A 15,701-nucleotide genomic window follows, 5' to 3' on the forward strand; every position below is an offset into this window, starting at 1 on the left:
TATGATTAATGTTAAGATATCAGGTTTCAATCTTTGCTTCCGCATTTGATGTGTATAGTGATTCTCTTTTGAGAAAAACGATTGGAAATTCTAGGACGGATCCGAGGAATGATGTGGTTTAGTTTTAGTATTTGAAAGAAAAAATTTATTGTCCTGGAATTGTCCCAATTTATAACGTGCCCGAGAAAATGGGACGTTACATGGTCACTGTCGACTGGCACTGCCATTTTGTGGCATATTACATAACATTACAGTGCATGGGTTTGGGCTTACATTCATTGGGGGTCATGCTTTGTATGTACAAGGAGGTGTGCACATTGGCATGGCTCGGTTGGCCTGTTGAGTACCTACTTGGGTATGATAGGTGAACATGTGCATTTAGAGCATTTTACCTGTGTGAGTTCTTTTGTGGGTGTAGCATGGGCTGATGCTTGCCATCATGTTGATGCTGCAAGAGCCATTGCGTTTATTATTTGTTGCATTGCATGGTTACCTTTTTCATATGGACCATGGTATGAAGTTGACCCTCGATAGCTATGAGTGGGAGTTGGGCTCCAGATAGCTATGACTCGAGAACTCCAATATATAGTTGTGGATCGTGGTATGGAGTTAATCCTCTATAGCTATAAGTGGGAGTTGGGCTCCGATAGGTATGACTTGGGAACTCCGATATGTGGGTCGGATGAGAGCTTCGGGCTCGTGTGGATCGTGTCGTGGAAGCCTTGGGCTCATAGAATTTATGCCAGCCAGTTTATGGCTGTGGCAGGTTTGTATGCTGAGATTTGGGTGCCAGGATGTGCATTTCTTATGTGGGCCTCAAGAACCGACATGTGCATTGTTATATTTATGTTGAGCACTGGACATTCTGTTGCACGGTATGGCATGGCATTTTCATATGCAACATTGCACTTTATGAGGTGTATTCTAGGTGAAGGATGTATTCCCAACATTGTCATGGTTATGTTGCGAGGTGTACTTCAATTGCAATTTATTTTAGGTTTTATTTTGTCCTGCATTTGGTGAGATGTACTCTAGTGTGGAAGGTCTATGCCCAGTCTTACCTATATTCTCTTGTTATGCTTGCTGAGTCTTGTGGTTCATCTTGTTTTTACCATCATTTCAAGTGTAGAAGCTGATGTCGTGGCTAGCCCATTTGGCGTGTCGGTCATAGATAACTGTGTGTACAGGGTAATCCTGACTAAAAAGATCCGTGAAATACGAGATGTGATCAAGGGCTCGAATATTGTGGTTTGTCTGATTTGATTGGTTGTTATGTTGCTATATATGATTAAGCCCTTAGTGGTGTGTTTTTCAATCATTTGGCTTCCGATGTTGTATTATTTAGGGCAGAACCCCAGCCCATGTATTTGGGATATTAACTGGTTATAATTTAGAAAATTGAAGAAATTCTGACTTGTCACAAGTTGTTATCGGAATTAGAACAAATGAGAGTGAGGGTCACTCAGATGAACGAGGAGCTGCATTTCACTCGAACCCAGGTGACCGAGGTGTAAAATGAGCTGCATTCCACACGAACCTAGATGAATGAGGAGTTGCATTCTGCTCGGACCTAGGTGATAGAGATGCAAAATGAGAATGAGCAACTATGTTGGTGACAGCAACAGAAGTTAGCATGGCAAGAGCAGATGAATAGATACATATATAATAGCGTTACAACAATCTGGCGTATCAACTCATCCGTATCAGCAACCTAAATCGTCGACTCAACCTGAACCGTCAACTCAACTTGGACTGAGAGACCAGTTTTATGATAATGATGAACAAAATGATGATTTTAACGATGATGATTGTAACGATGATGATTGAGACTAAATATTTATGATTATATTTTATTAATTAAATTAATCGGTTTGAATTTCATATTCATTTTTGTTATTTTATGTAGTTATATGAATGTTAATTTTTTATATTTAAATTAATGATTAATTAAATAAATTTTTAATCTATATTTAATTAATTAAAATAAATTGTTAATTATCATAAATTTTATTTATATATATAAAAAATTATTTTTAAATAAATATAAAATATAAACAAATTTTTGAATATTTATTAAATAATTTTTTTATATTTAAATTTTTATTTATATTATTTATATTTTTATTTTTTATTTGGATTAACAAATTATTTTATTTTTTAAAGTCTTTTTTTAATTTATTTATTTAAAAAATCAACTTCTTTATTTTTTTATTTCTTTATTTAGCGACGGGTAATGACATGTTGCTGAATCAACGACGGGACAACACTCGTCGCTGATTCAGCGATGGGTCTGAGGTCGTCACTAATTCAACAACAAGTCGGGCACTAGTCGCTAAATTTTAGCGACGCCATTTTTAGCGACGGATAGCAGCCCGTCACTAAATCCGTCGCTAAATTTTTTAGTTACGGATTTTGATGTTTTAGTGACGAAAAATTCTATCGATAAAACCTTGATTTTTTGTAGTGTAAAAAATATATCCGAACCATCAATAGGAAAGAAAATATCGGAACAACATGCTGAATCCATCGGACATGTCATCACATGCCATTGTATCTTAATCACTTCCTTGCCTTAGCTATAAGTTCTAACTGGAACGTTTGAATGTTCCAATGGCATAACCCAATTAGAAGATGAATTTTCTAGTGAGTGTTTAAAAACAAATATATGAATGCATGATGTAAATACATAAACAAAGATATGCCCCAGTGTAACTTCTCTAGCTATCCAGCCCGGTACGAAACCCTAGGTAGTAATCTCGATCTACTTACGAAATACTCCCAAACGTTGTTCCATCACTACGTTTGGGGAATTACGGCAACACTATCAGAGTGTTATCCCAATCCCATACACAAGTATCAATATGCCAATAATATCATACCAAATGAAATATCATAACCATCGATGCAACAACACATGCTCAGATATGATAAAGTGCTCATGTAATACATATAACTTAGCCACTATCGTGACTATCATGCTCAACATAGGCAAAATATAACATGTATAAGTTTTTGGGGAGAATTACTCACCTGATGCACAAAATTTAGTACACCTCAAAAAACGTGTACAACCTCGATTTGCATGCCAAACTCAGAAATCACTTAATCTCGAGCCACAATGATCCTATAAATCATATTTATACAAATAATACATCAACACCTATTTTTCCTCAATTTTTTCATATTTTTCTCCTATTTTCCTCTATAATATTCCAAAATAAATATTTTCTTAAATATTTTCTCCAATATTTTTCCACAATAACTCATAAAATAATATTCTAAGAATTTTAAAAAAAACTCCAAGACATTACCCCTATGGCACACACCCTCACGCTCCTAGGCGAGTGGGGGGCTGCGCGTGATGACCAGTGCGTGCAGCCCACGCGCCGATCATCCACTACAAGAAAACAGTGATTTAGAGACGGATTTTTGAGACGGATTTTTGAGTCTCAAATAGAGACGGATTTTGAGATGGAAAATTTTTGAGACGGATTTAGAGACGAAAAAAATCCGTCTTTAATTTCAGACGGATTTAGAGACGGAAATAATTCTGTCTCTATTTTGAGACGGATTTAGAGACGGAAAAAAATCCGTCTCTAAAATTAAAGACGGATTTAGAGACGAAAAAAATCCGTCTCTAATTGCAGACGGATTTAGAGACGGAAAGAATTCTGTCTCTATTTTGAGATAGATTTAGAGACGAAACAAATCCATCTCTAAAATTTGAGACGGAATGTTTTCTGTCTCTAATTAGAGACGATTTTTTTTTTTTACATCTCTAAATCTGTCTTTAATTTGAGACGGAAAACATTCTGTCTCAAAATTTAGAGACGAATATTTTTCCATCTCTAAATCCGTTACTAATTAGAGACGAAAAAAAAATCGTCTCTAATTAGAGATGGGTTTTCTTGGGTTTTATTATTATAATTAGAGACTGATTTTTTTCATCTCTAAATCCGTCTCTAATTAGCAATTAAATATAATTATTTCATTTAAAATCTATTGAAAGTTTATTTAAATATATAAATAATAAAAAAATATATTAAAAAATGTTATCTAAATATAAAATTTTGTAAAACACACACTCCATTTTAATTAGTAATTAATATTAATAATATGTACATTACATTTTAATTAGTAATACACTACATTTTAATATTATAAAACTCTATAAATAAAATATATACTAAACATACATTACATTTTAAATTTTGAGGACGTAAAATGGGGAAATCAAATATTAAAAAATAATTAAATTAAAAGTTAATTAATCTAAAATTTAAGATGATTAATTAATTAAAAACACCTTTAAATCAATTAAAAAAATGTTAAATAAAAAATTATAGACATTCAATAATAAATATATAAATAATTTTCTAATATGAATCAACAAAAAAAAATGGTACTACCTATGTGAGTCGTGTCACATTCAATAGATGTTGAACTAACATTTATGCATATATCTATTATATTCATCTCATGAATATCGACATGTGACTTATTATTCTTTAATATAAATATTTCATACTAATTAAAAATAGTAGTCTATGTGTCAGTTTATAATTAATTTATCATATTTTTCTTCTAAGAAATCTAAGAAGTGTCCATTTATTTAAGGATGATAGGTTTTACTCTTAGCAGTGTTTTTTCACCAAACTTTTTCATCATTTTTCAAAAATCATATTTTACCCTTTTGTCACCCCACCATATTTGATAGTTTATTTTTTATTTATTTACATAATAATTTATTTGATATTTTATTTTTTATTTTTTATTAACTCGACAATCAATTTGGACAACTAATTTTGATGTTATCATTATCCTTTCTATTTAGATCATTGAGATTTTTTTAGTTAAAAAATATAAATGGTAAATATATACATAAATGTGAAAATATTAAAATAACATTTGATATTCAAGGAAGGATATATAATAAAGATTATCGTTGCAAAAATATATCTAATAATAGAAAAATATATATTCAAATGAGAAAGTAAAAAGCTATTGTTGTATCATTTATTGTTAAAAAGTATATCTAATAATAAATTATGTTATTTTTTAATAAAAATTATAATTTTTTTAATATTTTATAAACCAGAGGCAGTACTTAAAAAATTATTAAAATTTAATTAATAATTAATTATTTAAAAAAAAAAATAAAATCCCTAAATCCTCCATTCCCTCTTTCCCTCAAATCCCTATCTCACGAGTCACGACCCCCAAATCCTTTCCCTCAAAACCCTAGCTCCTCCCTCTCTTTCTCTTTGATCTCACGCCCGACGTCTCCGTCTCCGCCTCCGCCTCAGCTTCTTCCTTCGTCTCCCACCTTCGGTCGTCGCCGGCGCCTTCGTCTCCTCCCTTCGGTCGTCGTCACCGCCTCCTAATCGGCCTCCAGTCATCATTGCGGCTGCCTCAAGGTCTGGTTCTTCCACCGCCTTCGGTCGTCATCCCCGCTTCCTAAACTCCCATTTTCTCTCACTCTTCCTCCGCTCGCTCTTTCTCTGTCTCTCTCTCTCACACTCTCTGAACTTCCGCTTCCGCCTCCGCCGGTCGCAGCGCCGCAGCCTCCACTTCAGCCTTCGATCGTCTTCGTCGTCGCAGCGTCCACTTCGGCCTCCGCCTCCGCCAGTCACAGCGTCGCAGCCTCCACTTCAGCTTCCGGTAAGTTTTTTAACTTTTTTGTTTTTATTTCTCTGTTTTTTAACTTTTTTGGCTCTTTAGATTTGATGGTTATTTGATTGCAACTGATGTAGATGTCCACAGATTGTTAGATTAAGAAGACACTCATCAAGTTATGGGTTATTTTGAGTCAAAATTTATACTATTTTTAATTGTTAGATTAATTATTAGTTTTAATTAAGATTTCAATTTGGTAAGTTAGTTCAGTCTTCTTGATAAAGATTTATATAGCTTAATAATGCTTGACTGGTCATGTAAGAACTCACAGCACAATACACGTATGTTTAGCAATGGGGCAATGATCTTTATCGATTCGCATGAGATCGATTAATTGGGGGTACCATGTTTCGTATAATTTTTAACTGTTGAATTTGTTTTTAAGATCATAGATTAAGGAAATTGTATAATAATTAATTAAGAGAGTCCAAATCATTTTTTTAAGAGTACTTAGGGAGTTATTTCACCTTATATATATATATAGTCGTTCATAATTACTTTTTTAAGTTTTGCGGTATCTATCAAGAATATTCTGCTTTCACTTGCATTGCACCCATTAATTCAATTCCACACACACTTCATGTTGCATTTCATGAATTGCACTAATGCTAGCTACTTCCATTGAAGAATATTTTTTTTTATCATTAAAATTAAAACATATCCAACATTTATAAGATTTGATTTGATATCAATAGAATAGACAGACTGACTGCCTTTCATATCTTAAAAACTACAATAGAATAGACTGACTGACAGTGGGATTAGAAGTGCATTCATTAACTGGATTCCTATTCCTCCAAGTCCAACACACGGGTAGTAAGAACATTCTCACTCTTTTACCCAAAAGTCTGCCCTAATGGGAGCTGTTTTCAATAAATATTTGGTTTATTGCCTTAGCAGAGAGGGAGAGAGACTTATAATTGAAAAAAGAAAAAAAATAGAAAAAGAAAAAGAAAAAAATAACTATTTCCCTTTTGTTTTGTTTTGCTGGGTATCATTTTCTAATGTGGATAAAAGCAGCAAATTTACAGTACTAGAACTCAAATCAATGTATATCATCCTCCTATAATCTCTCTCTCTCTTTCTGTATATATATATATATATGTATATATCTCCACTTCTAAGTCCCTTTGGACCACACCAAGCTGACAAATTACAACTCAAATTCTCCACAACAAACTAGAGATTTAATCCACAAGCAAAGAGAAGAGAAAGAATGAACAAGAAAATTAACTAGAACCAGAGCTACATACCTCCCATCTCTCTCTCTCTCTCTCTCTCTATATATATATATGTGTGTGTGTGCACGTGCGTGTGTGTATTGATTAGCCACGAAAACATCTTTGTTAAGCATAATTGTTTTTTTCATTTCCTTTTAATTTTCTGGGATTGCTTGGAGTTTTTCACTTGCTAGCTATTAATTTGTGTTCCAGAATCATTGTCCTTGCTAGTGGTCACTTGCTTTGCTAGCTATGAATTTGGTTTTTCACTTGCTTTTAATTATGGTTTAAGAAATTATGAAATCACCATTAAAAATATAATTGATCTTGTCTACCAAAATCAAATTTATTCACCTATTTAATATCTGTAACAAAATAAAATTTATTTCAATGTAATCATTATCGTATTTGATGACAACCGAAAAATATAATTGATCTTGCATTTTCAATTGTTATTTGTGCGAATGATCTATCATTGTGAACATGTTTGTAATTTATCTAATTTTTTTTGAGAAATGAATACTATGACATTTTGAAACATAAAATGTTGGAATATTTTTAATTATAAAATTGGAGTTGAAAACTAAAAAATGTTCTCTAAAACTCAACAGGGCCTAATATTTGGTGGAAATGACTTGAACTTCGATTTATTTGGTTGAGTTCAATGCTTGTATATTTACTTTGAATCTACGATTATTGCAGAGATGGTTGAAGCAATGAAGAAAGTTGTTAAATCGGATGTGGAAGACTGCTGAGGAGAGGAGTCTGGTATCCATGTGGTACAAGAATGTTACTGGGGTGAGAAGGGCCTCCTGGTGCATATTGTCTTCGATTGAGCAAAAGGATGAGCAAAAGGAGGGGGGTAAGGGGCATGAACAAAATGTGAAGAGGATAAAGGATATTGACAGAGGGTTGAAGAAGAACTCACAAAGATGTGCAAAGACATCTTGTCTGTCATTGATGACCATCTCCTCTCATCATCTTCAACCAGAGAATCAAAAGTTTTCTATTATAAGATGTGAGTTCTTTTTGTATCTTTTTTGGGTTAAATATATTCTAGTTCTCATGTTATGAGCTTTCCATGATTTTAGAGGCAGATGGATAATATTTATTATGGTTGAGATTATTGGAGAAATTTACTTTGAGAGTCTCAACTAAGAAGAGATTAGGTCCTCTTTGATTGAATCTTTCAGGGGCTCACTAATCCCCAACAATTGGAATAATCGGTATATGCATATTGTGCGAATGTAGCAATTTTAGGACCACAGTTGTGATGTCCATTGAGAAGCACAAACACTTCAGGAATGAGCCACATATTTTTTATAATTTTCCAAAATGCGCAGCACACTCATCCAAACATTGTATTAATATTGTGTGAATGTAGCAAGTAGGACCACAGTTTTGATGTCCATTCAGAAGCACAAACACTTTAGGAATGTGCCACATATTTTTGATAATTTTCCAAAATTCGCATCACACTCATCCAAACATTGTATTATTTTTTATTTTGCCCCCCAAATTTGGACACCTCTGTGAACATTTGTATCCATAGTGGAATCTTGCATATCCATCATTTGAACAAATTAGAATCACATTTTATGTTTAAAAGAAATAGGAAAGTTGAAAAGTAATTATAAAAGTAAATCAATGTAGATGTACATTTATTTGGCTTTCCTTCTTTGAACTTTTTAATTCAAAATTAAAAAATATAGAATTTAAAATTTTTATTTGTTTATTAATAGACCTTTTTATATACAACACGTATGTGTGAAACTTGTAATAACACTTGTTTCTTCACTTAGCTATTTCATGTTCTTGGTGCAACTTGGTTGTTTTGCATTTTTTGGTTACATTAAACATACTTTAAAGATTTCACAAAAAATTATTTCAAATATATAGCCTGATGAGGAAAAGCTTCTTTTTTGCACGAGCATGTATTCCTAAATCCCACAGTGCTTGAGGTGGATATACAGTGTTTGATAGATTAAGCATGCGTGAGTTCGTGACATATATTTCAATTCTAAAGTGGTGATTTGCAATATATTCTTTATGGCATTCCAGGAAGGGAGATTACTTTCGTTACTTAGCTGAGTTTAAGACTGGAAATGATCATAAGGAGGTGGCAGATAATTCACTCAAGGCTTATGAGGTTTTACATTTATACTTCCTTGGTGGATTGCCTTTTATGTCTTGAGTGTCACTTCTTTCAAGGTTCTAAAATTTGTTCAGTGTACCTTTCTTCTCTTTGTTGTGGTTGTGGTTACCAGACTTGCAATATTTGTTGATATTTTATGCTGCAGGCTGCCACTAGTATTGCTACAACATATCTGGCCCCCACTCATCCAATCAGACATGGCTCTTAACTTTTCTGTTTTTTATTATGAGATTTTGAATTCCCCCGAGTGGTTGTTCTCTTTTCTCTGTCTCTATTTCTATATTTTCCATTAAAGCTTTACATTTATTAGCTTTAAAAATTATAACATTTTGTCTATTGCTCTTCTTCTTCATTCTTGTTTTGTCTTTGTCTTCTCTGTTCTGCCTTCATTCTTCTTTTGGCTTTTTTTTTTCAAATTTTCACTGTTTTGTTCTACATTGTGCATGGAGCAGTAGACTATTTTGTCCCTTGCAGTCTAAGCTACTTGGTCGCCCACCTACACAGGCCGAATTATTTATTGCGACACACCAAAGGAAGGATAAATCAGGATTTGTTGATAATAGATCTGATGAAACTTATGTAAATATACAACAATACTTGTGTCTTATATTCTATTATTCTTAACTGACAGTTTTGATAGTATAACTTATTCCATGTACTTGCAGGCTGACTTCCAGATGCGCCAACATGATGCATCATTACAATCATCAGCAGTTGGCCCAACATAAGATAGTGACGCTGCTGGACAGCCCTCGCAGCCAGCTTTTGATGAGACATCATTATGGTTAGAGGTTGCAGGCGGGAAAAAGAAGGGTCGTGTATATGGGATGGGGTCAGAAGCATACGTTATTCCCGGATCTTATCATATGTTGTCACCATCGCCATCGCCTCCACAGTCGTCGTCTATCTCACTTGCTGACCAAATTCAACAAGCTGTTAGCACAGCTGTACAACCGTTGACCCATCGTTTGTCAAACATAGAAGAAAGATTACTACCGCCCTCAAATCCTTCGGATCATTAGGAGGATCCGCCATTGCCATGGATAGATATTACATTGTATTATTTTTATTGTTCATGGACGATGTGTTTTATTAATGTTGTATGGATTTCTTGTATGAATTTAATATTGTACGGATTTCTTGTATGAATTTAATATTGTATGGATCTAATATTGTTTATATCAGGTTTTTGCATTATTTATACTGTGTATATCAGGTTTATATATAAAATTTTATAAAGATATTTTTTTTAATTAAATTTAAAATAGAGACGGATTTTGAACAGAAAAAATCCGTCTCTAAATCCGTCTCAAATTGCTTCAAGAATTCCTCTCCAAATCTGTCTCTAAATCTGTCTCTGATGAGATGGAAAAATCCGTCTCTAAATTCGTTTCTGATAGAGACGGAAAAATCCGTCTCTAAATCAATCTCAAACAGAGACGGAAAAAAACAGTCTCTAAATCCGTCTCTAAATCAGTCTCAAACAGAGACGGAAAAAAACAGTCTCTAAATCCGTCTCAAACAGAGACGGAAATAATCCGTCTCTAAATCCGTCTCTGATCGGTCTCAAAAGCCGTCTCAAATTTACCGATGAAGGTTTTAGCGACGGACCAAAATCCGTCTCTAAATCCGTCTCAAACTGTAAATCCGTCTCTAAATCCGTCTCAAATTGACTGTTTTCTTGTAGTGATCTTTTCTAGTGTCGGTACATTGACGATGCTGGTTTCTTCCTCTATCTTGCTCTATGCATCTAATCAATCACCATGGCATGCTTTGAGGCTTGAAAGAAGCACCAGAAGGCCCTCAACCATGGCTAGCCAAAGCCTCGACTCCAACGTTTGCCTCCTTCTCTGGCCAAGCTTCAAAACCCCATCAAATCATTACCAAAATGCGTTAAAATCTTCAGAAACCTTCATCTTAACTTGGGGAACAAAATCCCCTTATTTTCATCCCTCGATTCGTCCAAAAATGAGAGAAAATTTGAGCTTAAACTTAAGAAACCCTTGGCCCCTTCGATCTCTTTTTATACTCGAAATAGACCCTCCAAACGTACAATCTCGTTTAATCAAAGGCCACTAATGCATCTACCTGCCCTAGATCGGTCCAAAACCCTCGATAAAAGCCCCTATAACTGTTTTTTTGAGGCTCGAAATTTTGGCTACTTTTTGGCCGAGATTTTAGCTATGTTTGTCGTCGACACGGTTGGTTGTCGGCCAAGGAACAGCCTAGGCCTAGCCCTGAGGCCCCTCAACCCACTCCCTCGACCAATCTTAATTGGTCGAAATCGGGGATGGCCTGCAGCTTAGTTGGCTATGGCTGTTCCAAACTTTTTGAAATTGTAGTACAACCCCATCTCAATTGTTTAAATTGCATTTGGCACCCCTCCGAGCAATCCCTTGAGTTTTCAAAAATCCATAACAACCTATAAATTCTAAAATTTTTATTTACATCCCAACGATTAAGAAACAATGTCATTTTGATATTCTTCGGGTAATTTCAAAAAATTACACTTAGGCTTGAATGAATGATTTGATCGTAAATCCTTTCATTTCAACTCGAAGCTATTTAAGGGTTGTTCCTTATGCAAAATATAAATCTCCTCAAGCTTTAGTTGACTTCCCGAAAGTCTCTAATTACAACAATTCGATTTTTCAGCTTGAAGCACAACTGTATCGAAAACTTTCTCTGATCCCACTTCTCTCAATTTCATAAATCTTGTCTCGAAATGCTCATCAATAACATATCATTTTTCTTAGATATCTTGAGTCTAGGGCACTCCTTGTAGTCAATTCAATCACTCATAACTATGAGAAATTATACTAAAATTCTCAAAACTTCAAAAAATTCTATTTTCGACCCAAGATAAATTATTCTTGAGGCCTTTGAAAATTCTGAGTATTACAACTTGCCTGGATAACATGGATAGCTGCCTGGTCTAGACAAGAGATGTGACTTCAACCTCTTGTGTGTCCCGAGGGCTTGAGGTTGTTCCTTAACCATCTCCACAGCGATGGGCTCTTCTACATCCTGCTCATAGCCAGATTCCATCATGGCCAGCCCTGCTCATGGCAGCAGAAGCGACTCACTCGCCAGACAAACTAAGAGCAAGAGCAAGGTCCGTAGCGGGAGATGGGGAGAGTATACATACATACATACATATATATATATATATGTTTCTGATGTTTTTAAGCATCGCTGCACATCCCGTACGCACAGGCACTCCCCTTCTTGCATTGTTGTTGCAGCTTCCACAGTGCTTTTTGTCATTCCATGGATTCACACACTTTCCATGGCAGCAAATCTCCGAGTACTTGCACTTCTTCCTGCACATGCCGCAGTTGAGCTTGTCCGCCTTCACATTCACATATTTTTTCTTGCAGCAATCCGGCCTCGGGCCGCTCTTCACATGGCAAACTCGGGGGTACTTGTCGCATTTCATTGCCGAACGCGGCTTCTCTGAGAGAAACCGGCTGGCCCCTCGAAGTGAAGTTGTGACTCCTTGACCTTCCAGCGAAGAAACTGTCTCAACTTCTTCGTCATCATCCTCGGCAATGGACACTTCTTCTTCCTCTGCTCTTGTAGAAAGAGTGATCACCATTGCCATTAGCATGGCCAACATGAACCAGATCTCATTAGGGCACTCTTCTAAATATTGGATTGAGAGATCACATAAAGAGAGAGAGAGAGAGAGAGAAAGATATGGAATGTGATAGAATAGAAAAGGAGAAGAGGCTGAGAGGGAGAACTCTGGTTGAAGGTGATGGGTAGTTATAGGTGAATAAGGGTTTGGTATGAATGGAGAGATAATTAGTGGGGGTGGTCGTATTCAATAGCTTCTTGGTATTGAATTATATGGAAGTAAAAGAAAGTTAGGCTTCTCGAGAAAATATTAAGGTACAATATAATATTAGTACTTTATAGCATACTGGATGTGTTTGGGAAACAAAGAGGAAAAGTTGCCAGCCGTAAGCCCCGCAATCAACTCTTTCGTACGTCTTCACAAATTCCAGCTTCTATAAGAGACCGTTACGGGAGCACTTGGCCGTTCAATATCGCCTAAGAATTTGACTTATGTTAAACCGTTTGAACCCCCTTCGATTTAGCTTCATGTATCCATGCATGATTTCAATTCGTGTTTTGCATTGTCAACTTCAAAACAGTTGTTTTAATATCAAACAAGGAAGGATGATTACAAGGATGCCTGAGTTTCATTAATTCCTGTTTATTAACCCTCTTATATTCAAAATTTGAATACATATTATAATAATATCACATTAATATAATCGAGTAAATATTATGATTGCATTAAATATTTTTTCATGTCGGGCTATTTTAAAATGTGTTTAATGGTATATCCAAACTCTTGGTCAACCCGATATTTTTGTTCTTGTATTTTCACGTTTTTTTTCATGTGATTATCTGAATTTTTCGTTATTTTAAATACATTTATAGACCTGTAATTTCAAATCAATTTAACCCTTCTATTTTGAAAATTTTCAACTTAAGTTTTTTGTTGTTTCCATTATATACATTTTGATACGTAAAGAAAAAGATAAAGTGAGATGAGTTAATTTAACTATTTTTTTATATGTCAAAATATATGGGTTAAATTGACTAAAAAATACAAGTACAAGAGTGTAATCAAAATAATAAAAAGTTTGAATTATTACATAAAAAATCAAAATATATAAATTAAATTGAATCAAAAATACATATATACGGATATAATTAAAATAATAAAAAAAAGATAAAAACACATGAAAAAAATATGAATTTGGACCCAAACTCTTTGAAATAGCTTGATTTTAAAATACTCAATATTTATGCACATTGCCGGGGAAGGAAACTACATGGAAGATGGTACTGGAAAGCAAGTAATGAGTAGAGTTGTTGACTTCATCTGCATGGATAATGTAAATCTTATAAACATGCAACTGTTTATCCCTTTATTATACAATTCATCCTATTTATTTATGAGAAAAAAAAACTTCCATATATATTAATTAATTGGGTAAATGACTGAGAATCATTAACCTTCAATGGGCACAAACATTGCATAAACTAATTATAAGTCAATTAAATATTGATATAGAACAACCACAATTCTTATGGGCACAGATAGGGCAATCATTTGCCTTTATTTCCCAACATATATATATATATATATATAATCCAGAACCCTAGTTACCAAGCAGATCACTTATTTTATTATAACTTCATATAAAATATCTTTTCTTCTTCCAGTATAAAGGGATGAGTTACTCCACTTAACCATAGCTGCACATCCCATAAGCACAGGAGCTTCCCTTCTCACACTCGTTGTTGCAGCGGCCACAGTGCTTGTTGTTCACATTTGGGTTCACGCACACTCCTTTGCAGCATATGTCCGGGTACCCACAACTCTTTCCACACTTCCCACAGTTGAACTTATCCGCCATCAGGTTCACACACCGTTTGCCGCAACAGAGAGTACCGGCGGCACAAACCTTATGGTCCTTGTCACATGTCATGGGAGGAGGCCTGCGCGTTGGGGTTTCGTCGAGAAACCGGCTGGTTTTGTGGACATAATGGAAGTCTGGGGCTGCAGTAGTAATGGCTGTGGCCATCACCGCCACTGCTAGCAGGACGAACAAAACCCTGGATGACTCCATCCAATGTCAGCAATAAGAAGAAGCGATGGATGTGTTATATTAAGGAGAGTTGCTACTGCTTTGATGGAAATGAATTACGAGAGAGATCGATGGTGAGGTATTTATAGAAAAATCTGTAGTTCAGCAAGATGCACATGGTTGTATTAATAAATAATAATCAGTAGCCGACAAGAAATTAAGTAAACAAAAGTTAGGCTTAGTCGTATGTTTAAATTGATTTAAGTTTTGTCTAAATTGGAAAATGTTATATGGATCTGGAAAATGTGGTGCACGTGCTGTGATTGATGATGAAACAGTAGTGTTGGACGTAACCATCATCCTATACCCATGAATTAGACGACGATGAATACAACTAACGTTATGTGTTGGTTCCTATGGCGAAATCGAAAATGAATAGGTTGGGCACGATGTGTGAATCTTGGCATCTGAGTAGTAAAATGTTCTGTAAACTTAACAACAGAAGGAGGTCATTTATGAAACTTAAGTCAGCAATTCCAAGGCCTTCCGGGTCAAGGTCACTGCGTTGAAGAAGTGAAATAAGTTTGATTATATATAGTTACTAATTCAGTTTAGTTTAGGCTTTTCAATATATTTAACGTAAGTTAATTAATTGAGTTGAATTGTTTTACTGGACACTACTCTATTTATTTACAGTACTTTTCGAACATAAACTTAATGTAACGCACTCAAATTTAACGCTAAATAGGATTTTGTCATTTTCTTCTCTCCCTTGGAGTGCAGCCAAAATGCTGGTTTTGAATGACATCTTTGTGACCAACTGGGTCTAGCCTAGGAGGCACCAAACATGACATATGATCCTATGGCCCAAGGTTTTATAGATCAATTGTGCATGCTTTATTGAACTCCTTGAACATGACATCAAACCAGTTGAATTAGCAAAAATCTTTGCGTGATCCTATAAAACTCTTTATTTCTTAATGAGCTACAGTTAATGTGAAATTAATTGTGATTCATTATATGGTTTACACACATATATAT

General features: G+C 34.8%; 1 protein-coding gene and 2 pseudogenes across 1 annotated transcript; 1 reads left to right on the forward strand and 2 right to left on the reverse strand.

Annotated features, from left to right (window-relative positions):
- The first annotated feature begins 564 nt into the window (after positions 1-564).
- LOC127809340 (14-3-3 protein 7-like) lies at positions 565-9,840 on the forward strand (annotated as a pseudogene).
- Positions 9,841-12,236: 2,396 nt separating this feature from the next.
- Positions 12,237-12,649, reverse strand: LOC127809341 (stigma-specific STIG1-like protein 1; annotated as a pseudogene).
- Positions 12,650-14,297: 1,648 nt separating this feature from the next.
- On the reverse strand, positions 14,298-14,777 carry LOC127810596 (protein STIG1-like). Its single transcript, XM_052350144.1, has one exon. It carries the CDS (start codon positions 14,700-14,702, stop codon positions 14,319-14,321), a length of 384 nt encoding a protein of 127 aa, XP_052206104.1. The 5' UTR covers positions 14,703-14,777; the 3' UTR covers positions 14,298-14,318.
- Positions 14,778-15,701: the final 924 nt, after the last annotated feature.

This window comes from Diospyros lotus, chromosome 9, assembly GCF_014633365.1.
Source record: "Diospyros lotus cultivar Yz01 chromosome 9, ASM1463336v1, whole genome shotgun sequence".
Classification (NCBI taxonomy): domain Eukaryota; kingdom Viridiplantae; phylum Streptophyta; class Magnoliopsida; order Ericales; family Ebenaceae; genus Diospyros; species Diospyros lotus.

What these genes read in the sequence shown, in the direction of transcription:
- LOC127810596 (XM_052350144.1), bottom strand. Translation starts at nt 14,702, where the DNA reads ATGGAGTCATCCAGGGTTTTGTTCGTCCTGCTAGCAGTGGCGGTGATG.